Source organism: Neomonachus schauinslandi, chromosome 8 (assembly GCF_002201575.2).
Source record: "Neomonachus schauinslandi chromosome 8, ASM220157v2, whole genome shotgun sequence".
Classification (NCBI taxonomy): domain Eukaryota; kingdom Metazoa; phylum Chordata; class Mammalia; order Carnivora; family Phocidae; genus Neomonachus; species Neomonachus schauinslandi.
Window position 1 is genome coordinate 74537156 of NC_058410.1, and position 26507 is coordinate 74563662.

The following is a 26507-nucleotide window of genomic DNA, read 5'->3' on the forward strand; positions in this document are numbered from 1 at the left end:
GTACTGGGAATATGAACTCCAGCAGCTGGGAGATCTTGGGGCCCATCTTAGAAATCTGCCCACCACACTGATTTTCCCTCCTCAGGAGGATTAAGACTAGAAATAGAACTTTAAGCATTGTCTACAATAAACAAAACAAATTCACAAAATTATCATCGCAGAGCAAAATCAACTAGTTACACCAAGAAAAATATCACTCATGTTAGTAATATTAGGATGTTATGTGATAATAAAAAATAAGACACTTGCTTTTGGAAGTAGGGGACTAGAGGAAATGGGAAATCTACCTTTCTCTTTTGGCCTCAATAAAAGTTTCTGTACTTCTGTAATAGAATTGGTATTCAGTCCCAAGAATGTCACCATCCATTGCCCCCCACACCTTCTCCTGAGTCCTTCTCCATGGATAGCCTCTGTTTTATCGTAGTTTTATTTCTGAGTAAGCAAGACTGAAGCCTGAACCACTTTAAAGCTAGCATGATCTTATAATTCATGGTTCTTCCTTAGACCTAGCAGCTCTGGTTCCCTCATTATTTCTCAAGTCCTTTGCTGTCATTAAGATCTGTTACTCCTGTATTAACAGAGATCTTACACTGCTCATCTCTTGGCCTCTGCATGTTCCATGTCCTAGAGCGGGCATTGCTATACTTTCCCAGGGACTTGTCCCCTAAATTTTGAGTTCTTCTATCTGTTTCTTGGTCTTGTCATTTTCAGAAGACCCCCGAAAGCATATACATTGACCACATAGCTCCCGAGTGTTCTGCATTCCAGTTTTTTGTTTGGTTTCTTTTGCTCTAGTGCTTTACCCAAAATTGGGTCAGCTAGTACCATAATCACATCTGAATGACCTTCTTTTCTCCTTACCTATATTCTTTCTATAAACTCCCTATTTTTTTCTTTTCTTTCGGTAAGAAAAGCCGAATTCCTCATTTTGAGAGTTCATGATCTTGTAGGATAGACATATAATAAAGTGAAAAACTATATGACAAATATGATAAATGTTATAATAGAGAAAAACAGCAAGGTTCTATGGGATTGCAGAGAGATTCCAACTCAGCTTGAATGTGGGTCAGGAAATAGTTCCAAGAGGAGGTAACACTTGAACTATCTCTGATAAGCAATTAGGAGCTAGCCTGGCCATGAAGAGGAACTGGAGGTATTGGAGAAATGCCTAAAAGAATCCCTAAAAGATCATCCAGAGTTGGAAACTATATAGTTCTCAGGCTGATTTAATTGATCAAATGGCAAAAGCAAGGATGGGACCAAAAAGGGAGATAGATCAGACATTCAGCTGAAGCTGAGGCAAAGGGGACTTCGAAAATTACTCCAAGGACGGGAACAAAGCAGAGTCCCTAGGCCTTCACTTTGCAGTAGAGTGAAAAAGGGAACTTTTTTGCCTGGAGAATGCCAGCATTTAATGAAGAGGACTAAGTGGCCAGAGGGTGACAGCATGAGGGTAAACTAGACCAGAGGACAATGATACGGACACTCTATTCATCAATGAATAATGGAAGGAAGTTTATTGGTGGATAGCTAGGAGCTGGAAGTTTCTTTCCTAATGAGTTAAGGAAAAAAGGGTGCTAATCTGATGATAGTGTAGAGGGGTGGGAATGGGCAAGGGGAAATATGAAGTAGATTTAATGGGTAATCTTAGAATAGCCAGTAGAAGATACTTAAGAAAGTCATGTTGAGTTGTGAGGACCTAGCTAACACTGGAGAGACTGTGAGGTTTTTTTTGTTTTTTGTTTTGTTCTGTTTTTTTAATCTTAGAATTCCAGTATAGTTAACATACAGTGTGGTATTAGATTCAGGTGCACAATATAGTGATTCATCAATTCTATACATTACTCAGTGCTTACCGTAATAAGTATACTCTTAGTCCCCATCATTCATTCATCCATCTCCCCACCCACCTCCCCTCTGGTAACCCTCAGTTTGTTCTCTACAGTTAAGAGTCTGTCTCTTGGTTTGTCCCTCTCATTTTTCCCTTTGCTCGTTTGTTTTACTTCTTAAATTCCACACATGAGTGAAATCATATGGTATTTGTCTTTCTCTGACTGGGTTATTTCACTTAGCATTATACTCTTTAGCTCCATCCATGTTATTGCAAATGACAAGATTTCATTCTTTTTATGGCTGAATAATACTCCACTTGATGTATATACCACATCCTTTTTATCTGTATTGATGGGAGACCATGAGGTTTTAATGGATCTAACACACCTGATTGAATGGGCTTTTCTTTTTTTAAACAAAAAAAAAAATTATTTATTCATGAGAGACAGAGAGGCAGAGGCAAAGGGAGAAGCAGGTTCCCCGCAGAGCAGGGAGCCCAATGCGGAACTTGATCCCAGGACCCTGGGACCATGACCTGAGCTGAAGGCAGACACTCAACCAACTGAGCCACCCAGGCACCCTGAATGGCTTTTTCAAGCATCATTCTCCAGTAGGGCCTGAAGAAAAGAGAAGGCAAATGGATTGATTTAGATTCGGAGGTTTTCAGAAAGGGTGTGATGGAAAGAGAGGAAGGTAAGGGAATTAAGAATAGTTGGCAGAATGGATAAAATTTAGATGAATAAAGAAGGAAATTCAGTCAGGACTGACTGATAATTGAAGAGGAAAAAATAAAAGCAGATGTCAAAAGACAGACATTAACGAGGTCAAAGTGTAGTTACAGCAGAAGTGTGATATTTGGAAAAGTATGAGGTGGGATATTAGATCCTCGTATCACAGAGTATATAGAAAAGTAATTGATGAGGCAGGACTTTGTATGCTTAAAAGAAATGTAAGAAATCTAAAAGGAGAAAAATCACTTGTTTCACTGTATATAAATAGGAAACAACAACAAACAAAAGTGAAAGATAAAAAAATTAGGAAAATAATTTCCACAAGTATGATGAGCTGAGGACATGGAAATATTTCCAAGCTAAAAATCCTTAATCTGTAAAGATGTGCTTGAGGTTGGTATTTTTCTAGCAGCAGAGGGTAATTATAGCTTCTTTTTACACAGCCAGGGCCATTTTCTCATGTTCCTTAGAGGTGACAGCAGCAGTCTGGCTGTACCCTCCCTCTGCTTCATGGTGCTTCAGTCCCCAGTGCAAAGGGTGGGGACCCGGCCAGGAGTGTTGGAGCTTGGGCAGGATTAAGAACACCCACATAGAAGGACAGCTTGACTCAGGGTGTGAGAGCCTCACAAGGTGAAGGGAGGGTCCTTGTAGGAGGATGGTCCAGTGCTGGGTGTCAGAGCCCCAGTGGATGGAGAGGACATCTGTGTAGGAGGGCTGCCTGCTTCAGAGATCGGAGGCTTAGTGAAGTGAGCAGGGTGTCTGCATGGGGAGGGGACAAGATTGGTTTCATGCAAGAGGACTGGTCAAATAAGTAAATATATTAAGCATAATGGGAACTAGGTTTCTCACTGTAGGAGAAAGTCGTTAAAAGTGTGAAAACTGAAGGAAGAACACTAGAATGAACTTTCTGGTGTTAAATTGGGATTGAGGGTATTAGTGTGAACATATGGTTTTCGGTGTATAGGTAGATAAGATGGGTAGCTATAGAAATATATGTGTGTGTGTATGTATGTATATATACACACATATACACGTACATGTATAAAATATGTATGTGTATACATATATTCTTTTTCTGTCCGTTGAGTTGCCCTGGGAGCAGCAATACCCCAGTAACAATGAACACACCTGACACTCAAATCTAAGTACTATTTCCATCAAAAGGAACCAGAGCTCCTTAGAGAAATTGCTGATTCCAGGGCTGCACCAGGATAATTAAAGGTGAGCTTGGGACATCTTGTACCAGTAAGTAAGCAAGTGCTCAAAGAATGAGGGGGATGTGTCAAAAGGACACAGCAGCCAGCTTGAAAGGGTTCCTACTGGCCACATCTGGGACATTTTGAGCATCAAATAAATATTTGCTATGGATTAAAATGGATTGAATAAAATAATAAACAGGAGGCCACACTGATATGAATAAATACATGAATAAATTGAAAGTTGGACAGAGAAACAGGGAGGTTTGAAGCATCATCCCATAAAATGCTTGGTAATTACAAAGGGAAAAAAGAGGAACTTTGCCGTGAAGAAGCCTGGAAGACACCACCTTAATCAAGTGATCAGAGTGAACTTCACCAATAACGGGACAAACCAGGAACACTACCACCTAATAGGGTGCGATGAGAGGAAGCAGCATCACTTCTGTGAGATTCCTACAGCGGATGTATAATCTGAATCTAGTCCTGAGGAAATACCACACAAACCCAAATTGAGGGACATTCTATAAAACACTGACTTGTAACTTTAAAAGTATGAAGGTCATAAAAGTCATGGAAAGACTGAGGAAGTATTCCACATAGAAGAGGACCAAGTAAACATGACAACTAAACACAACATGGGATTTTGAGCTGGACTTTTGTTACACAGGACATCATTGAGACAGATGGTGTAATGTGAATGCTGTCTGAGCATCAGATGCTAGTAATGTATCAATATGAATTTTCTGATTCTAATTATGTAAAAGAATGTTTTGTTTGTAGGAAATGCACTAAATTGGTAGTGATGAGACATCATGTTGGCTACTTGACTCTCAAATAGTTCAGGAAAAAACAATTCTTCTTAATATACTTAGAAGAATTTGAGGCACCTGGGTGGCTCAGTTGTCTAAGTGTGGGATCGAGCCCTGCATCGGGCTCTGCACTGAGCATGGAGCCTGCTTAAGATTCTCTCTCTCCCTCTTTGCCCCTCCCCCCCCCTTGCATGTGTTCTCTTTTTCTCTCTTTCTCAAAAAAAAAAAAAACACACACACACACATAGACACACACTTAGAAGAAGAATTCTTCTAAGTATTTACTGCAGGAAGATAATATTGGTCATGCCTTCTTAACAGTGTCCTTCCTTCCTTGACTTCCTTTGGCTTTAGAAACACTGGTTGTCCTGTTAGATTGTTTTGTTTCTCTTTTTCTCTCTTTTTCTGTTTTTTTCTTCCTTTCTTTCTTTCCTCCATCCCCCCTCCTTTTCCCTCCCTTCCTTCCTTCTTTCTAGGACTCTTTTTAATCATCCTATTCTTTTATATGGGTACTAGTTTGTAATGCTTTCCCCTTGGCCTTTGCTTCTTTCTCCTTTGGCAACCTAGTCTACTCCTTTCAACTGTTAGGCGTATGCCTCCTAACTCTGCATGTTTATTCAAAGTATCTCCTGATTAGACCTACATATTACCTTAACTTAGCTTTTTTTTTTTTAGCACTTCTTTCCCCAACAGCTCAGATCTGCTGATATAACTCAACTTTGAGCTGACTACCAGGAGTCACTAATGCATACTCACATTTTGTGAAAAATATGGGGTCTAATTTTCTTATTTCAAAAGATCGTACAATGAGCTTCTGTATGGAAGAGAGGATTCTTACAGAAAATTGTAGAGTGGTTGCCTCCTTCACTGGGTCAGGAGCAGGGTCATGAACTAATTTCCAGAAGAAAATACAAGTCTAGTTATAATAGACAGTTGCATGGTAGAAAATTAATTCTATTTTGATATGAATTCATTAGGGATGTTATCTGAGACAACATGAAGAAGTAATATTATCTCATCTTACAAATCTGTTTTGAGAGTGCAATGTATACAATGTTAGAGGTTATGAGAAAAGTTTGAACTATGTACATGAGAAAATTATTCATATTTTAAAATTATCTTAGTTCTGACATGAAATAGACACAAAAGCATGAGTATTTTTAATTGGCATGTTTAAAATACTTTGAATAAAAATTAAATATTCTAAACAAATTGACCAACAAGAACATGGATGGAGAAAAAGTGTTTATTGAAATTCCATTCATTTAAAAATATCATTGATAATCTGGTCTAAAGTTTTCATTTTATAACTGTAACTCTATGTATATGTTGAGGATTAATGTTTCATATTCAGCTCTATACCAGCAAGTATGAGTCCTGTCCTGCTGACTTTTGGGTATCTCATTAGGTTTCTGATCAAGGAGACATTCCATGAAGTTTTTTTTATTTTATTTTATTATGTTAATCACCATACATTACATCATTAGTTTTTGATGTAGTGTTCCATGATTCATTGTTTGCGTATAACACCCAGTGCTCCATTCAGTACATGCCCTCTTTAATACCCATCACCAGGCTAACCCATCCCGCCACCCCCCTCCCCTCTAGAACCCTCAGTTTGTTTCTCAGAGTCCATAGTCTCTCATGGTTCGTCTCCCCCTCTGATTTCCCCCCTTTCATTTTTCCATTCTTACTATCTTCTTTTTTTTTTTTTAACATATATTATTTGTTTCAGAGATACAAGTCAGTGATTCATCAGTCTTACACAGTTCACAGTGCTCACCATAGTACATACCCTCCCCAATGTCTATCACCCAGCCACCCCATCCTTCCCACCCCCCAGCACTCCAGCAACCCTCAGTTTGTTTCCTGAGATTAAGAATTCCTCATATCAGTGAGATCATATGATACATGTCTTTCTCTGATTGACTTATTTCGCTTAGCATAATACCCTCTAGTTCCATCCACGTCGTTGCAAATGGCAATATTTCGGGTTTTTTTATGGCTGCATAATGTTCCATTGTGTATATATGTATATATATACCACATCTTCTTTATCCATTCATCTGTTGATGGACATCTTGGCTCTTTCCATAGTTTGGCTATTGTGGACATTGCTGCTATAAACATTGGGGTGCACGTACCCCTTCGGATCACATTCCATGAAGTTTTACAAATTATTCTCTCAAAATGCTTGACTTCAGTGGGACATTACAGATCCTTCATTTATTGAGCTCTCTGTAAAGAGTAAGCACTTTAGTGGCACCTGGGTGGTTCAGTCGGTTAAGTGTCTGACTCTTGATTTTGGCTCAGGTCATGATCTCAGGGTTGTGAGATTGAGCTGCTGGGCATGGAGCCTGCTTATGATTCTCTTTCTCTCCTTTTGCCTTTGCCCCTCTCCCACTATCTCTCTCTCTTCCTCTCTTAAAAAAAAAAAGAATAAGCACATTAGCCACAAATCTCTGCTCAGTGCAAGAGATTACAGGTGACCAAATGGCTCTTATATTTAATTGATGTAAATTTTAATATAATTCATTGTCCCTCTTGTTGAAAAAGAAAATGATACTATTTCCTGGGACTAGTGATGCTTGAAAAACCTTGGCTAACAAGTTCCCAAGAAATATTATTTAATGATATATTGCCAAGAACATTTTAGATAATACAGCAAAATTGCCTTCTTCAAAAAGTCCAAATACATTTCATTTTAATTTTAGAATAATTTATTGAGTTCTTATTGGTTGCATAGTTGGATATGACAGGGATCCAAAAAGAAAATGTAACTTATACAGATCTTATTACCATTTTGGAGAAACAAAATAAATTCATATAAAAAAAAACACAGGAAAAGATATAATTTAGTGCCAACTTGGTAAACTAATATTTTTGTTGAGTCAGAAAGTCATCAGTAATCTGCCTGTAGCACTTACTATCATAATAAAATTTTTGGTTACTTAAGTCAGTGTAGGTCTGGGTTTATTTCATGTTTTCTGTACTTTTAAAAAATTTAATTATAGAAGCCTTATTTTTTCAGTACTGAAGTCAGCACATATGGTTGGACACAAACTATGTACCAGCACAGTTACAGGCATTGGGGGTTCTAAATATTGTGAAGATGATCAAAATGTTAAGGTGAAGGTACTTTAATAGCTGTTATCAGAAAAGATCTGTCTAAAGAACTAAGCTATGAGTTGGGGCCTGAATGATGAGAGGAGTTAACTAGTTGGCTAAATTTACAGTTTGAGACTCAAGGAAGTGGTCTAGGTTGAAGATGGAAATTTGAGAGTCGTCATTATGAACATGATATTTGAAGCCATGTCAAACACAGTTGAGAAGTCAAGGAAGAGGAGAGTTGAAAGTTGACCTTTGCCTTTAGCAGATATAAGTCATCAGTGACTTTGGGAAGAGTTGTTTCTGTGGAGCAGTGAAGGAGAAAAGCCTTATTAAGAGATTGAAGAGAGAATGGGAGGTAAGAAAATAGAGACAATAAGAAAACATAAGTATTTGAGGGGTTTTGCTATGAAGAGAGAAGAGTAGGGGTCAAAATCCAGTTTTTACAAAAGATGGATAATATTAGGGCAAGTTGTTATGCCAATAAGAATAATCCAGTAGAGAAAGTGACGTTGTAGCAGAGAGATGGGTAATTGTAGGAGTGAAGCCTTTGAAAAGCTGACCTGGAATAGAATCTAGAGCACATGTGAGACAACGGCCTTGAAAATAGGAAATTTCTTCCGTTAATATGAGGGAATGCAGAAATGCACAGGCAACACAATGGAGAAAATGTAGTCTTTTCAGTAAATGGTGCTGGAACAACTGGACACCCACATACAAAAAGACAAATCGAGGCAGACTTTATATCTCGCATAAAAATCGACTCAAAATGGATTACAAATAGAGCGTGAGAGGGAGATGGGTGTAGGAGGTGAGGAGAAATGAGAAAGTGTGAAATGGCTTCTCAGAGACTGCTAAGTCGAAGTTGCTAGGAAATCATAGTGGTGAAGTTTGCAAAAGAAGAATGCCAATGTGGGGGTGCATGAATGGCTTAGTTGGAAACGTGTCCATCTCTTGATATCCTGAGCTCAAGCCCCATGTTGGGTGTAGAGATTACTTAAATAAATAAACTTAATAAAAAAGGAGAGCCAATTTGAGATTTCTGGCCATAAATAGGAAGTGAATCTTAACATTGCATTGTAATTTTTCTGTAACAGTACTTTCACCAACCATTAGCAGGTGGGATGTCTATTACCTATATTGTGGTCTTGAAATACCATTTTCTACTAAAACAAACCAGGACTTCTTAGAGAAATGGCTCATTTCAGGCCTGAGGCAGACATTTTCAAGACAACCAGGAACACTTTGTCCTAACAGAGAACACGGAAGCTGTCAAAAACTATCATCATAGAGTGCCCCGGTGGCTCAGTTGGTTAAGCGTCTGACTCTTGATCTCAGCTCAGGTCTTGATCTCAGGGTCATGAATTCAAGCCCTGCATTGGGCAAACCAACAAACTGTAGTCATGTCAAAAGGATTCCGAGGCCAACATGAAGCGTCTTCCACTGGCTAAGTATGAGACAATTTGAGTTCAATAAAGAAAATAACTGCATTGGATTAAAACACATCAAATATGTTTAAATCCATGAGTTCATATTGATCCAAAACATAGACACACATAACACATACACAATACACGCATGCGTGCGCACGCACACACACTTTAGTGGAGGTTCTTGAAGGATTCTAGCAAATGAGCTCTTTTTTTTTTAAGATTTATTTTAGAGAAAGAGAGAGAGAGAGAGCACGTGAGCAGGGGGAGGGGCAGAGGGAAATGGAGAGAGAGAATCTCAAGCAGACTCCCTGCTGAGTGTGGAGCACAGTTTGGGGCTCAGTCTCACCACATTGAGATCATGACCTGAGCTGAAGTCAAGAGTGGGATGCTTAACCAACTGAGCCACCCAGGGTGCCCTGCAAGTGAGCTCTTTATTTCAAAAACTGGCAAAGAGAAAGAATCCAGCATTTGTATCAGCTTTATCATTGAGTAACCAAACAATAGTTATGGTGAAATTTCTCTTTAAATAATAGTTTCAGCAAATAAATGAGGAATGATTGATAGAATTAGAATATTCCATTTTGTAACCCCTAATGAATTAATGAGTTTAGATATTAAGCATCGATAGCGTTAAAATCAAATAAAGGACTACAAGATACTATAAATCAACCAATGTGAGTTGGTTCCTTGGTGAGTCAGAAACTGCACCCTGTTGAGTTGTCAGCTTTATTTGTGGCAAATAAGGAGATCACCAGGAATAGCTTCCAGAGCCATGACTCCCCCAAGCAAGGGTGGATGGATTTCTTTTTTTTTTTTTTTATGTTAATCACCATACATTACATCATTAGTTTTTGATGTAGTGTTCCATGATTCATTGTTTGCATATAACACCCAGTGCTCCATGCTGTACGTGCCCTCCTTAATACCCATCACCAGGCTAACCCATCCCCCTCCCCCCCCCCAAATAGAACCCTCAGTTTGTTTCTCAGAGTCCATAGTCTCTCATGGTTCGTCTCCCCCCCCGATATCCCCCCTTAATTCTTCCCTTCCTGCTATCTTCTTTATTTTTTAAATTTTTTTAACATATAATGTATTATTTGTTTCAGAGGTACAGGTCTGTGATTCAGCAGTCTTAAACAATTCACAGCACTTACCATAGCACATACCCTCCCCAGTGTCTATCACCCAGCCACACCATCCCTCCCACCGCCCACTACTCCAGCAACCCTCAGTTTGTTTCCTGAGATTAAGAATTCCTCATATTAGTGAGATCATGTGATACATGTCTTTCTCTGATTGACTTATTTCGCTCAGCATAATACCCTCCAGTTCTATCCACGTCGTTGCAAATGGCAAGATTTCATTCCTTTTGATGGCTGCATAATATTCCATTGTATATATATACCACTTCTTCTTTATCCATTCATCTGTCGATGGACATCTTGGCTCTTTCCACAGTTTGGCTTTTGTGGACATTGCTGCTATAAACATCGGCGTGCACGTACCCCTTCGGATCCCTACATTTGTATCTTTGGGGTAAATACCCAGTAGTGCAACTGCTGGATCATATGGTAGCTCTATTTTCAACTTTTTGAGGAACCTCCATACTGTTTTCCAGAGTGGCTGCACCAGCTTGCATTCCCACCAATAGTGTAGGAGGGTCCCCTTTCTCCACATCCCTGCCAACATCTGTTGTTTCCTGACTTGTTAATTTTAGCCATTCTGACTGGTGTGAGGTGGTATCTCATTGAGGTTTTGATTTGGATTTCCCTGATGCTGAGTGATGTTGAGCACTTTTTCATGTGTCTCTTGGCCATTTGGATGTCTTTTTTGGAAAAATGTCTGTTCATGTCTTCTGCCCATTTCTTGATTGGATCATTTGTTCTTTGGGTGTTGAGTTTGATAAGTTCTTTATAGATTTTGGATACTAGCCCTTTATCTGATATGTCATTTGCAATTATCTCCTCCCATTCTGTCGGTTGTCTTTTGGTTTTGTTGACTTTCTTTTGCTGTGCAAAAGCTTTTTATCTTGATGAAGTCCCAATAGTTCATTTTTATCCTTGCTTCCCTTGCCTTTGGCGATGTTTCTAGGAAGAAGTTGCTTTGGCTGAGGTCGAAGAGGTTGCTGCCTATGTTCTCCTCAAGGATTTTGATTGACTCCTGTCTCACATTGAGGTCTTTCAACCATTTTGAGTCTATTTTTGTGTGTGGTGTAAGGAAATGGTCCAGTTTCATTCTTCTGCAAGTGGCTGTCCAATTTTCCCAACACCATTTGTTGAAGAGACTGTCTTTTTTTCCATTGGACATTCTTTCCTGCTTTGTCAAAGATGAGTTGACCATAGAGTTGAGGGTCCATTTCTGGGCTCTCTATTCTGTTCCATTGATCTATGTGTCTGTTTTTGTGCCAGTACCATTCTGTCTTGATGATTACAGCTTTGTAATAGAGCTTGAAGTGCAGAATTGTGATGTCACCAGCTTTGCTTTTCTTTTTCAACATTCCTCTGGCTATTCAGGGTCTTTTCTGGTACAAATTTTAGGATTATTTGTTCCATTTCTTTGAAAAAAGTGGATGATATTTTGATAGGGATTGCATTGAATGTGTAGATTGCTCTAGGTAGTACTGACATTTTCACAATATTTGTTCTTCCAATCCATGAGCATGGAACGTTTTTCTATTTCTTTGTGTCTTCCTCAATTTCTTTTATGAGCATTTTATAGTTTTCTGAGTATAGATTCTTTGCCTCTTTGGTTAGATTTATTCCTAGGTATCTTATGGTTTTGGGTGCAATTGTAAATGGGATTGACTCCTTAATTTCTCTTTTTTCTTTCTTGTTGGTGTATAGGAATGCCACTGATTTCTGTGCATTGATTTTGTATCCTGCCACTTTACTGAATTCCTGTATGAGTTCTAGCAGTTTTGGGGTGGAGTCTCTTGGGTTTTCCACATAAAACATCCTATCATCTGCAAAGAGTGAGAGTTTGACTTCTTCTTTGCCAATTTGGATGCCTTTGATTTCTTTTTGTTGTCTGATTGCTGTGGCTAGGACTTCTAATACTATGTTAAATAGCAGTGGTGATAGTGGCCATCCCTGCCATGTTCCTGACCTTAGGGGGAAGTTCTCAGTTTTTCTCCACTGAGAATGATATTCGCTATGGGTTTTTCATAGATGGCTTTTATGATATTGAGGTATGTACCCTCTATCCCTATACTCTGAAGAGTTTTGATTAAGAAAGGATGCTGTACTTTGTCAAATGGTTTTTCTGCATCTGTCGAGAGGATCATATGGTTCTTGTTCTTTCTTTTATTAATGTATTGTATCACGTTGATTGATTTGCGGATGTTGAACCAACCTTGCAGCCCAGGGATAAATCCCACTTGGTCGTGGTGAATAATCCTTTTAATGTACTGTTGGATCCTGTTGGCTAGTATTTTGGTGAGAATTTTTGCATCCATGTTCATTAAGGATATTGGTCTGTAATTCTCCTTTTTGATGGGGTCTTTGTCTGGTTTTGGGATCAAGGTAATGCTGGCCTCATAAAATGAGTTTGGAAGTTTTCCTTCCATTTCTGTTTTTTGGAACAGTTTCAGAAGAATAGGTATTAATTCTTCTTGAAATGTTTGGTAGAATTCCCCTGGGATACCATCTGGCCCTGGGCTCTTGTTTGCTGGGAGATTTTTGATCACTGCTTCAGTTTCCTTACTGGTTATGGGTCTGTTCAGGTTTTCTATTTCTTCCTGGTTCAGTTTTGGTAGTTTATACATTTCTAGGAATGCATCCATTTCTTCCAGATTATCTAATTTGCTGGCATATATTTGCTTATAATATGTTCTTATAATTGTTTGTATTTCTTTGGTGTTGGTTGTGATCTCTCCTCTTTCATTCATGATTTTATTTACTTGGGTCCTTTCTCTTTTCTTTTTGATAAGTCTGGCCAGGGGTTTATCAGTTTTGCTAATTCTTTCAAAGAACCAGCTCCTAGTTTCATTGATCTGTACTACTGTTCATTTGGTTTCTATTTCATTGATTTCTACTCTGATCTTTATTATTTCTCTCTCCTGCTGGGTTTAGGCTTTATTTGCTGTTCTTTCTCCAGCTCCTTTAGGCGTAGGGTAAGTTGTGTATTTGAGGCCTTTCTTCTTTCTTGAGGAAGGCTTGTATTGCTATATACTTTCCTCTCAGCCTGCCTTTGCTGCATCCCAAAGATTTTGAACAGTTGTGTTTTCATTTTCATTGGTTTCCATGAATTTTTTAAATGCTTCTTTAATTTCCTGGTTGACTCATTCATTCTTCAGTAGGATGCTCTTTAGCCTCCATGTATTTGAGTTCTTTCCGACTTTCCTCTTGTGATTGAGTTCTAGTTTCAAAGCATTGTGGTCTGAAAATATGCAGGGAATGATCCCAATCTTTTGGTACTGGTTGAGACCTGATTTGTGACCCAGGATGTGATCTATTCTGGAGAATGTTCCATGGGCACTAGAGAAGAATGTGTATTCTGTTGCTTTGGGATGGAATGTTCTGAATATATCTGTGAAGTCCATTTGGTCCAGTGTGTCATTTAAAGTCTTTATTTCCTTGTTGATCTTTTGCTTAGATTATCTGTCCAATTCAGTGAGGGGGGGTGTTAAAGTCCTCTACTATTATTGTATTATTGTCGATGTGTTTCTTTGCTTTTGTTATTAATTGCCTTATATAATTGGCTGCTCCCATGTTAGAGGCATAGATATTTACAGTTGTTAGATCTTGTTGGATAGACCCTTTAAGTAGGATATAGTGTCCTTCCTCATCTCTTATTACAGTCTTTGGTTTAAAATCTAATTTGTCTGATATAAGGATTGCCACCCCAGCTTTCTTTGGTGTCCATTAGCATGGTAAATGGTTTTCCACCCCCCCCCCCCACTTTCAAACTGGGGGTGTCTTTACGTTTAAAATGAGTCTCCTGCAGACAGTATATCAATGGGTCTTGTTTTTTAATCCAATCTGATAGCCTGTGTCTTTTGATTAGGGCTTTCAGCCCTTTTACCTTCAGGGTAACTATTGAAAGATATGAATTTAGTGCCATTGTATTGCCTGTAAGGTGACTGTCTGTGTTCCTTTCTGGTCTATGTTATTTTTAGGCTCTCTCTTTGCTTAGAGGACCCCTTTCAATATTTCTTGTAGGGCTGGTTTCATGTTTGCAAATTCCTTTAGTTTTTGTTTGTCCTGGAAGCTTTTTATCTCTCCTTCTATTTTCTATGACAGCCTAGCTGGATATAATATTCTTGGCTGCATATTTTTCTCATTTAGTGCTCTGAATATATCATGCCAGTCCTTTCTGGCCTTCTAGGTCTCTGTGGATAGGTCTGTTGCCAGTCTAATATTTCTACCATTGGAGGTTACAGATCTCTTCTCCTGAGCTGCTTTCAGGATTTTCTCTGTGTGTCTGAGACTCGTAAGTTTTACTATTAGATGTCGGGGTGTTGACCCATTTTTATTGATTTTGAGGGGGGTTCTCTGTGCCTCCTGGATTTTGATGCCTGTTTCCTTTCTCAAATTAGGGAAGTTCTCTGCTATAATTTGCTCCAATATACCTTTGGCCCCCCTCTCTCTTTCTTCTTCTTCTGGGATCCCAATTATTCTAATATTGTTTCATCTTATGGTATCACTTATCTCTCGAATTCTGCCCTCATGATCCAGTAGTTGTTTATATCTTTTTCTCAGCTTCTTTATTTTCCATCATTTGGTCTTCTGTATCACTAATTCTCTCTTCTGCCTCATTTATCCTAGCAGTTAGAGCCTCCATTTTTGATTGTACCTCATTAATATCCTTTTTGATTTTGACTTGGTTAGATTTTAATTCTTTTATTTCTCCAGAAAGGGTTTCTCTAATATCTTCCGTGCTTTTTGCAAGGCCAGCTAGTATCTTTAAAATCGTCATTCTGAACTCTAGTTCGGACATCTTACTAATACTTACATCTGTCCGTATTGATTAAGTCCCTGGCAGTAGGTACTGCCTCTTGTTCTTTTTTTGAGGTGAATTTTTCCATCTTGTCATTTTGTCCAGAGGAGAATAGATGAATGAGAGAACAAAATGCTAACAGGGTAACAATGTCCCCAGAAAATATACACTAAACAATTCAGAAGAGACTGAAACCGGGGGAGAAGAGAGAGAAAGAAAGAAAAAAGAAAAAAAAAGAAAAAGAAAAAGATAAAAAGAAACAATAACAAAAAAAAATAAAACTGAATATGATCAAATATGATCAGGCTGGTGCATAGATTAGTGGCACACACAAGATTTTGGGTGTATTTTGGTCTGTTAGAAGAAAGTACCTCCCAAAATTTTAAAGAAAGAAAAACTTATATATGTACAAAAATAAGGGTTAATACGATCAAGGTATGGACTATGAATGTAAAGATGAAAATTATAAAAGATTTTCAAGAAGGAATTGATAAGGTAAGAAGCTGGTTGAAAAAAGAAGAGGATTTAAAAAAAAAAAAAGGGAGAGAATGTGATCAGGCAGGAGACTAGAACAAAGCCATACACTAAAGATTTAGGGTATATTTTGGTCTGTTAGAAGAACCTGTATCCCAAAATATTAAAGAGAGAACAACTTGTGTATATATATACCAAAAATAAGGTTAACTACTATGAAGGGATAGAATATGACTCTAAAAATGAAAAATAAAAAAGATTTTTTAAAAAAAGCGATTGATAAGATGTTTGTTGAAAAAAGGAAGAGGAAAAATTAAAAAAAAAAAAAGAAAAAGTTAAAAAAAAATTAACTTTGAAAGACTAAAGAGTCATGGGAAAAAAGCCATGAATTCTATGTGCATTATTCCCCTAGTGCTGGAGTTCTGCCATTCTCATTGATCTGTAAACTTGGTCTTGGCTGGCTATTCTTGCCAATCTTCTGGGGGAGGGGCCTGTTGCCGTGGTTCCCAAATGTCTTTGCTGGAGGCGGAATTGCCCGGCTCTTGGCTAAGTAATCGGCTCGGGTTTGCTCTTGGGAGCTTTTGTTCCCTGAAAGCTTTCCGTTCAGCTTTGGAGGAGGAGAGTGAAATGGCGGCCTCCCAATCTCCGCCGGGGAGGCGCCGAGAACTCGGGGCCCCACTCCTCAGTGAGCCTCCAGAGAAAAGCAGTCAATTACTCTCATCTCCCGGTCTCTGGCCGCACTCCGTGGTCACCTGGCCTGTGACAACGTGTTTCTATTTCTGGCACACAACCCCGTGTGGAGTCTCCAAACCCAACAGATCCCTGCGGTGCGCTCCTGCACCGCTCCTCCCGGGGGAGGAAGGGGAGTCTTCCCAGATCTGCCGCTTGTTGGGTCCCTGCTGGAAGAGCGGTGGCCCTACTGTGCCGAGGTTCATGGTTTATGGCAACCCCGAGCTGAGAGCCCGCTCCTCGACTCCGTCTCTGCAGCCGGCTTCCCCGCTCCGATACCTGGAGCTCTGCCGCACTCAGGCACCTCCGGTCTTTCTGTGACCCCGAGGGTCCTGAGACCACACTGTCCCATGACAGTTCCACCCCCTGCTTAGCCACTGGAGCGACGTCCCTCAGCGGAGCTGACTGGTAAATGTTTTGATTTTGTGCTCCACGGCTCTATCACTTGCCGGTATCGGCTGACGGAGGCCCCCTTCCCCACCGTCTGTCCTCCCGAATATCGCCTCAGATTCACTTCTCCGCACGTCCTACCTTCCAGAAAGTGGTCGCTTTTCTGTTCAGAGAGTTGCTGCTATCTTTTTCTTCGATCTCCTGTTGAGTTCGTAAGTGTTCAGAATGGTTTGATCCCTATCCAGCTGAATTCCTGGGACCAGACGAAATTAGGTCTCCTACTCCTCCGCCACCTTGCTCCTTCCCCCGATGGATTCCTTTTATTTAGGGGTGGTGTGAATATTTAGATAGGGAAACCTTGTTTTTGTAAGTAGAGGCAGGCATAAGGTCGTGCATGTGCCATTAAGGAAACATGGCTATACACACATTATGTAAATGGAGCTGAGGCTCCTCCTGGGGTAGAGATTTTAGTATTATAATGGGATAAAGGTAGTTGTTGATCATTTTAGAGCTCACTCCATGGTCCATCTGTGCAGACCCAAGTCAGGGGTTAAATTTAAACAGGTCTGGCTGGTCTGGGCCGGCTGGAGGTCTTGCCAGGACAGTTGTTATGGCTCAAGTTGTTTTGCTTTCTGTTTGCGGAAGAGAGAAGCTGGAAAGATGAGCTGTAGCAAAAATGTGGAACAAAGGTTGGTGAGTACAAGCAGGTGGGCAGTAAAGGTAAGGTCTTGGGACCTAGCTGGTGACAGTACTATGTATCTTCTGATAACACCAGACCATGAAGTGTCTTATAAAAAATTGGATATGAATCAGATTAAGTGTTTAGATTCAATTACCAATTTCTCAAGAAGTAGGGAAGAAAGATTAATTTGTTAATCTATACCATTAGGAATGTAATCAGCAAAATCCAGATTATAGGAAACTTTAGAAGACTAATTGTAGTGTCTAGGGATGGCTTATCATTTGGATGATAGAACTATAAATTAAATGATGCCATAAAAGTCAGGACAGTTCTTACTCTGAAGAGGGAGTGGTTTTGATTGGGAGAAACATGTGGAAGGCTTCTGGAATACTGACAAGACTCTCTCTGCTTAAATGGGTGTTATGTACAAGGGTGATTGCCTTATAAAATTTCATTAAGCTGTACATTGGTTGTATGTGGTTCTCTGTATTTGAGTTACATTTAACAATACTAAAGTAAAACTTTTAAATGAGATTAAGACATTAAAATTTATTTTTAAGTTTAATTTTTAGTTCCTTGTTAGACTTTCATAGGGAATGGGAGATGGGTGTTAAAGACTTCAGTTGAGTCTAAAAAACAGAATTGCAAACAGCAACTCAAAGAATTATAACTTGGATGTTTGAACTTAAAAAAAAATCAAGTACGTTTCACATGAAAGGACTGCTCAGCATTAGTCACTCACTAAAACCATTTCTAATACAGGCTCTCATCTTCACACTGTGAATATGTAGTAAGCGGATTATATACTGAAAGTGCCTGTTTACACATGCTTCATGTTTTTCTAGGTGCTTTTACATATATTATTTAATAAAAAACTAAATGAATCTATGAGTGGAATTGATAATGCTACTTAAATTCTCTGTATATAAAAGAGTGAATGCTTTAATTACAAAATATTTAGGAATATGTAATATAAGAATGAATCTACCCTTATTATAGATGTCAATACGTTGTTTAAAGTAATTTCTCCCTTATTTATAAGATTCCTAACTTTTATTTAAGGAAATAATTTTCACTAGTTTGATAAAAATGGAGGTGTATTAAACTGATTTGAAAAAATTTCAAAAGTTCATGATATTTTGGCAAGTCTGAAGTAAATTAAAACTCATTTTTTTCTGTCAGAGGTCTCTTCATTAGTATCCATGATCGAGGGCATATTGCTTCAGTTCTTAATGCATGGCCAGAAGATGTCATCAAGGTAAGTCATCTAATTTTTCCACTATGGCAAATTTGTTCTTTTTCCTATTCCATAACATATTGATAATTTTCATGGTATCAGATAGCATTTGATGTGGAAATGTTGGAGTTCGGAGCTGATGGCCAAGAAAGAATTCCTGAGACCTTTCTGGTGCTAAAAGCCTGGGGACAGGACCTGTGAGCAGAAAGGACTGACCAGGGATTGTGAGGAGCAATTGATTATATACTATGGAGTTGGGGGAGGTAAAGACAAGGGAAGTTTCCAAAAGGATTTTCATATGCTAAAAAAGACTCACAGGATCCTGGAGGCCTGGCTATTGTCAGGCTAAGGTTGTTTTTTCCTCTAGCAAGGCATTAACATTAAGATTGGGAGTTCCTGGGGAAATGTCATACTCTGCCTGCCTCAAATATTTGTCAATGGGCTGCAGGTTGTAAGGACATTTAATTTTATCTACCTTTCCTTTTTGCCTTTGTTCTTCACATCAGCATTCACTATCTTTTCTAGTGAATGTCACCTAATTTATATCTCTTCGATTTTTGCATACTGGATTAATTTTATTTTGGTACCGTTTAGAGACTCACTATCCTTGTTATTTCTGTCTGCTTTCTTAGTATTTCTTGACCCATTGATGATAAATGTTGAGTAAATGTTGAAGTTGCCTCTGAATTTCTTTAAGCAAAGTCCCTTTTCACATTTGTTGGGTATAATCATCCACTAAAAGAAACACAGGCAGACAAAAAAAAAATCCATTCATTCACTTCCTTTATCATTATGACCTTCAGTAGTTCATCTGACTCCCCTCTCTGAGTGATCTAATGAAAATAAAATAAGGATAGTATCCAACATTTAGTAGCCTTCTGTGTGGGACACTACCTGGATTGACTTTTGTAATTATCATGATAATTCAGTGAGGAAAGGAAGGAGGGGCAGGCTACACAGTAGTGCCTGGTGGTGATGGGAACTGAACACAGGCTGCAGAGCCCTTGCTCTTAAGCATGTTCTCTATGGCCTTCCTTGTCGAAGGAAAGTGAGATGTACTTGTCTCTTCGCTGGCTCCTTTTTTTTTTTTAACTTTCTGTTAGGTGCCAAGCAACTTTGTTATGTTGATGTAGGAAAGATGTTAGGGTTCAAAGCTGACAGCCAAGAAAGAATTCTTGAGAGGTCTTTGGTGCAAAAAGGTGGTTTTATTAAAGCCCAAGGACAGGACCCATGGGCAGAAGGAGCTGTAACCCGGTCATGAGGAGTGACGATTGTATACTTTCAGGTTGAGAGGGGGTTAGGGATAGTGTAAGTCTGTAAGCAGTTTTGGAAGCAAGGTTTCCAGGACCTTGAGGGGGCTAGCTGTTGTTGGGAAAAGGTCATTTATTACCGTCTAATAAAACCTTAGTCATGAGACCCTTCAGATGTATATCGGTGGGCCACGTGCTTGGGGGATGATTGCCAACATGTATCTTGGGGGTTTTAGAGATTAAGTTTCCAAAGGCATTTTTATATGTTAAAGTAGACTTACAGGATCCTGGTGGCCAGGGGCTGGGGGTGGGGGGTCAGGCTAGGATTGCCTTTTGCCGTCAGCAAAGTATTAACATCGAGGCATTCAGGCATTCGAGTTCCTAGAGGAATGTCACTCTGCCTGTTTCAAGGACTTATCAATGGGCTGTAGGTAGTAAGGGAATTTAATAATTTTTCTTCTGCCTTTGTTTCCCACATCACTGTGTTTTAGGAGTAAGGCTGAACAAACTGATGCCTTTTAGGGGTACAGAGGCACTTCAGCTATGACTCCTGAAGCATTGCTCCCTTTTTTTTGAGCAGTCATGCTAGAATTGATTCACTCTGCTCTGTAAGGCTTATGCCAGGCAAACTTGTAAAGCAAAATGTTTTTCATGATTTCCAATCTTTCCAGTTTTTTTACTTTTCTTACCAAACTTGCTTCCTCAACTTTTCTCCCACAGGGTAGACTGCATCCTTGGATGCTATCCTCAGTGTACACTGAGTGTAACACTACTCCAAAGTGTGTTAATTCTGTGAAGTGTAAAATGTCTGAGAAGGACGCTTACATTTTAACTGGAATCTAGAGAGGATTTTAAGAGTGAGTCAGTAAAGGAAATAGTTCTGGGGTAGAGAGGACTAATTAATATCCACATAATCATAATAGCTAGGCAGTACACAGTCACCTTGCTTTGTGTTCTTCCTACTAGCTCATCTCTGAATATTTATCTTCATTAGTAGCCTACCTTTATTCTTTTAACTCTTAAAATTGGGCCCTCACTGATATTGCTGATCCTAACTGTACTATTATTTTAAAAGCCTAGTATAGTATCTGGCACATGCTAGGCACTTAAATGGCAGCTGTTTATTGTAATAGAGTATTGAAGAGTAAGATATGGTCTCTACTGTGTAGTTGCAAGCATGCATGAAACAAAGGCAATCAATTATTAGACAATATATCATTAAACTGGTGTAAATTATAAATGCCGTATTCACTCAGAGGAGACGATCATTCAGAGAAGGCTGAAACAGGTAAGAAATTTTTGTACCAAAGTTGGTCTTTAAAGTTAGCCTTTGAAAATTAGAAAGGGAAGAAGATACTATCTGAAGAAGGGAACAGATGAATGTAAGACTCTAGTTCCGGAAGAGAATGGTGTGGTTTTGTGCCATAAGTGAATTAATTGGCTGGCCTAACTAAAGCTAAGTGTTAATATGGAAATAGTGGGATTAAGATGGCTTAAGTAAGAAGTGCTCAAATTATTATGAAAGGTCTTGAAATTCATCAAGAGGGATTTAGACTTGAAATAATAGAAGGTCATATTTACAGACAGAAATGACTTCATGTAAGTAATATTTGAGGAAGGCTCCTGAGACAAAGGGGAAGAGGCAAGAGTTGTGCATCCAGGTGTAGGCCATAGCAGAAAGGCCCTGGGGAAGGAAAAGAAGGAATGAAGACAGGACACACGGTGAGGGTGTCTGTGTGTGCTCAGGAGAACCCCTGCATACTTCATGCAGAGTTACTAGTCAGCTAATGCCCAGGTAATAATTGACACAGTAGCATGAAGATGGAATTTCTGAGATGCAGATATCATTGAGAGAAGTATGGTTGTCCTACTGAGATAATCCTCCTCTTGTAACTTCATTATTGTGTAGAAGACATCCAGATGCTTTATTTTCCTTAAGCAGGAGATGAAGTAGGTAAAAACAAAAGCCGAGGGAATGTCACTTTAATGATAAACTATGTAGATGGCACATTTTTTGTTTTTCAGAGGATTCCTTCACTATTAAAATCTACACTTTAATGTTGAGATGTTTGTGAATTAATGCTACAAATGTACATTTGTAACAAGGCATACGCAGATAAAATAGCAAATGCCTCAAAACAGAGTTTAAAAATTACTAGAGGGGCCCGGGTGGCTCAGTTGGTTGAGCATCCGACTCTTGATTTCAGCTCAGGTCATGATGCTCTTGGGGTCCTGAGATCGAGTCCCATGTTGGGCTCCATGCTGGGTGTGGAGCCTGCTTGGGATTCTCTCTCTCTCCCTCTGCCGCTCCCCTCCTCATGCTCCCTCTTTCTCTCTCTCTCAAATAAATAAGCAAATCTTTAAAAAAAATTACTCAAATAACTACCACCTATATAAATGTCCATGGCATATTTATATAATAAAATTAATAGCTCAGGATGAGAGGAGAGCTTAGGGAATAAAGCTTATGAAGAACTGAAGAAAAATAACACTTTTCCTTGACTTTATATACAAGAAAGAGATTTAGTTTAACTTAGATGTGTTATAAAAAGTAAGTGAAATGTTATTTTCAACTCCTTTTTCAAAAATGTTGAAACAGATGAAAATCACAGTTAGCAACTCCCTGGGTCTAATCTTTAATGAACCTGGAAAGCATTATATAAATTATTGCTCAGATCATACCTAAGTTATAGGACAATGTTGCTCTCCTTATAAAATCTCTCCTAAAAATGTTTTTAAAATATTTGCAGGCCAACTGGACTTTATCTGTTTAAAGGACACATACAGAAAAGTATACATTGTCAGTGATAGATAAAAGTACCTCTGTGATAGCATGATAAATAGAACAATGTCAAAATGTGTTTGCAGTATTTGGACTTTGACAATTTGGTTTTAATTTAAAAAGCAAACTTACAATTCTTTTTTTTTTTTTTTTAAATTTATTTATTTGACAGAGAGAGAGACAGCGAGAGCAGGAACACAAGCAGGGGGAGTGGGAGAGGGAGAAGCAGGCTTCCCGCCGAGCAGAGAGCCCGATGTGGGACTTGATCCCAGGACCTTGGGATCATGACCTGAGCCGAAGGCAGACGCTTAACGACTGAACCACTCAGGCGCCCCAACAAAGTTACAATTTTCTGTAGTATTTATCTTTCTTATCTTAAATCAGAGCCAACTAAACCAGTGGTATCAAGTTGCCTTCTTCAAAACAGCATAACCTATTGACCCTTTGCAATTAGACATGGAAAATTTGACAGAGGTCAGCTTTATGGGGTATGCAAAAATCATTTTCACCCACTTCTCAAATGTATTTATTTTTAAGGCAGTTCTTTAAGAGCTGCATAATATAGGTGAACAGAAAATTAAAAAGATCTTGGGCACCTGGGTAGCTCAGTTGGTTAAGCGACTGCCTTCGGCTCAGGTCATGATCCTGGAGTCCCGGGATCGAGTCCCACATCAGGCTCCCTGCTCAGCAGGGAGTCTGCTTCTCCCTCTGACCCTCCCCCCTCTCATGCTCTCTCTCTCTCTATCTCATTCTCTCTCTCAAATGAATAAAATCTTTAAAAAAAAAAGAAAATTAAAAAGATCTCAAAAGTATACTTTAAAATATGTTCTACACTATGGTATAGTGGAAAAACATTGTACTAGGAGTTAACGTACCCAGTTTCCCATTCTTTGGTATTAACCAGGTCAACCACCTTAGGCAGATGATTTCAGTTCTCTGATCTTCAGTTTCCTAATCTATAAAATAAGAGGGAAGGACTGAATATACTCTAAATTCCCCTTCTGATATACCATGACTCTGCATAATGCTCTTGATGGTAATAGTAGTCTTGATAGCTACAATTTGTTGAGAATTTGCGATGTACCAGGTATTATGTATGGTAAGTACTTTGTGTATCATGTTCTCATTTTATTGAATCATAGATTTATTCAATTAACTAATGTTTATTCATTGTTTACTATGTGCCAAATGCTGTGCATGGTGTTGGTGTACAGTAGTGAACAAAAGAGTTGGTTCCTATTTTTATGCAGCTCTTCTGAAAAGTACCTTTATTATTCCCGTTTTCCAAATAAGAAACAGAAGATTTAATTCATCTGTTTAAGGTCAAATGACTGACATTTTCCCAAGGCTGCATGGAAGCGATGAGTGTAGGAATTTAGAGAAAATCTAATAAATTGTGTTTCACAAGATTGGTTTTGCTTAAATATAATGGCCATGAATCACAGAACAAGGATGTTAGATGTGTTAATTTTGTACAGATATCAAATAAAATAGAAATAAAATCTCCTCGTGATTAAAATGGATGGCTCATAGATATTCAGGGTGATTGGAAAGAAACTAAACAAAATTCATTAAGCCTAGTGGAAGATTATCAGGTAAGAGAAGTAGCAGACTGTATGTACTCTGTATATTTCAGAAATGGTAGAAAAATATCCAGTGGTTGTAGGAGTTAAAGAGGATGGATCAACATTGCTGTGAAAATAGGAGGATGGTCCCAAGATGCATAAACTAAACATCAGAGCATTTGGGGGCTACTTAACAATTATGCATTATTTAACAAGGGCACTCCCAAAATTATGCTCAAAGTGTATGGGACTGGTTTCACTTTAGTTCCCACTTTTAGCTCCTGATTCCCTGTACTCTTCCCACTTGCCCCAAAGTCATTTGAATCTTTATGTGTGTACCGTCTCTTCTTTCTTCACTGACCAAAGTAATCATATATCTGTATTTTTAAAAAATCATTTAAAAATATATATCAACTTTATTTCTTCTCTGCAATCATCCACACTTAAGATCATATGAAATCTCTTAGATGTATATTCAATTTTTATTTTTTGACAGCTTAATATTCCATCACATAAGTATTAACTTCAGAAGCAGAGACAAGGAACTGTGCCCCTGGATTTGTAAACATCTATTAGGAGGCACTTTTTTTTCTCTTCTAGGCTATTGTGGTGACTGACGGAGAGCGTATTCTTGGCTTGGGAGACCTTGGCTGTAATGGAATGGGCATCCCTGTGGGTAAGCTGGCGCTGTATACAGCCTGCGGAGGGATGAATCCTCAAGAATGTCTGCCCATTACTCTGGACGTGGGAACAGAAAATAAGGTAAACAATTTAGGTCTGTAAGACAGCTGTACACCTTAAAAAATAGCACCAGCTCTTATATTTTGAGCTTTTTTCCAGAACTTCATGACATGCATTCTTTTCTGTCTGGTTCTTCCTCCCTCCTCAGACTCATCCCCCAACTATTACAAGAAGCTTATTCTTTCTCTTTTCCTTTTTTCTTCCTCTTTTCTATAATGTGATCGATCTTTTACCAGCATGTTTAGTGCTTTATTCTTTGATGAACATTCACACCATCAGTCTATAGAGTGTATGTTTTACTTCGGAAGATCATAGTTTCTTTTCAAAATTACTGTTTTGGTACTATGTAGGAACTAATCCCAAAGGACTTACTAAGTTTAATCACTATGAAATCTTGTTCTAAAAGTCTGTTTTAAACCTGTGGTAGATGATTTGGAATTTATTTTTATTTTTAATTAAAAAATTTTTTTTATTAACATATAATGTATTATTTGTTTCAGGGGTACAGGTCTGTGATTCATCAGTCTTACACAATTCACAGCACTCACCATAGTACATACCCTCCCCAATGTCCATCACCCAGCCACCCCATCCTCCTCACCCCCCTCCACTCCAGCAACCCTCAGTTTGTTTCCTGAGATTAAGAGTCTCTTATGGTTTGTCTCTCTCTGGTTTTGTCTTGTTTGCTTTTTCCCTCCTTTCCCATATGATCCTCTGTCTTGTATCTCAAATTCCTCATATCAGTGAGATCATATGATAATTGTCTTTCTCTGATTGACTTATTTTGCTTAGCATAACACCCTCTAGTTCCATCCACGTCATTGCAAATGGCAAGATTTCATTTTTTGATGGCTGCATAATATTCCATTGTGTATATATATATATACACACCACATCTTCTTTATCCATTCATCTGTTGATGGACATCTAGGCTCTTTCCATAGTTTGGCTATTGTGGACATTGCTGCTATAAACATTAGAGTGCACGTGCCCCTTTGGATCACTACATTTTTATCTTTGGAGTAATTACCCAGTAGTGCAATTGCTGGGTCGTAAGGTAGCTCTATTTTCAACTTTTTGAGGAACCTCCATACTGTTTTCCAGAGTGGCTGCACGAGCTTGCATTCCCACCAACAGTGTAGGATCCTTTCTCTGCATCCTTGCCTTTCTCCGCATCTTTGCCAACATCTGTTGTTTCCTGACTTGTTAATTTTAGCCATTCTGACTGGTGTGAGGTGGTATCTCATGAGGTTTTGATTTGGATTTCCCTGATGCCAAGTGATGTTGAGCACTTTTTCATGTGTCTGTTGGCCATTTGGATGTCTTCTTTGCAGAAATATCTGTTCATGTCTTCTGCGCATTTCTTGATTGGATTATTTGTTCTTTGGGTGTTGAGTTTGATAAGTTCTTTATAGATTTTGGATACTAGCCCTTTATCTGATGTAGTTTTTATTTTTTATATATTTTTAAAGGTTTATTTATTATTTTATTTTATTTTATTTATTTATTTATTTTTAAAGATTTTATTTATTTATTTGAGAGAGAGAATGAGAGACAGAGAGCACGAGAGGGAAGCGGGTCAGAGGGAGAAGCAGACCCCCCGCTGA

General features: G+C 38.7%; 1 protein-coding gene across 1 annotated transcript in view; it reads left to right on the plus strand.

Annotated features, from left to right (window-relative positions):
* The window catches only part of ME1 (malic enzyme 1), a 215623-nt gene that overhangs the window by 75921 nt on the left and 113195 nt on the right, over positions 1-26507 (plus strand). The window contains exons 6-7 of the mRNA XM_021693605.2: positions 18508-18583; positions 24760-24921. Of these exons, the coding sequence (XP_021549280.2) occupies positions 18508-18583; positions 24760-24921 (238 nt within the window). The remainder of the gene's footprint in view (positions 1-18507; positions 18584-24759; positions 24922-26507) is intronic.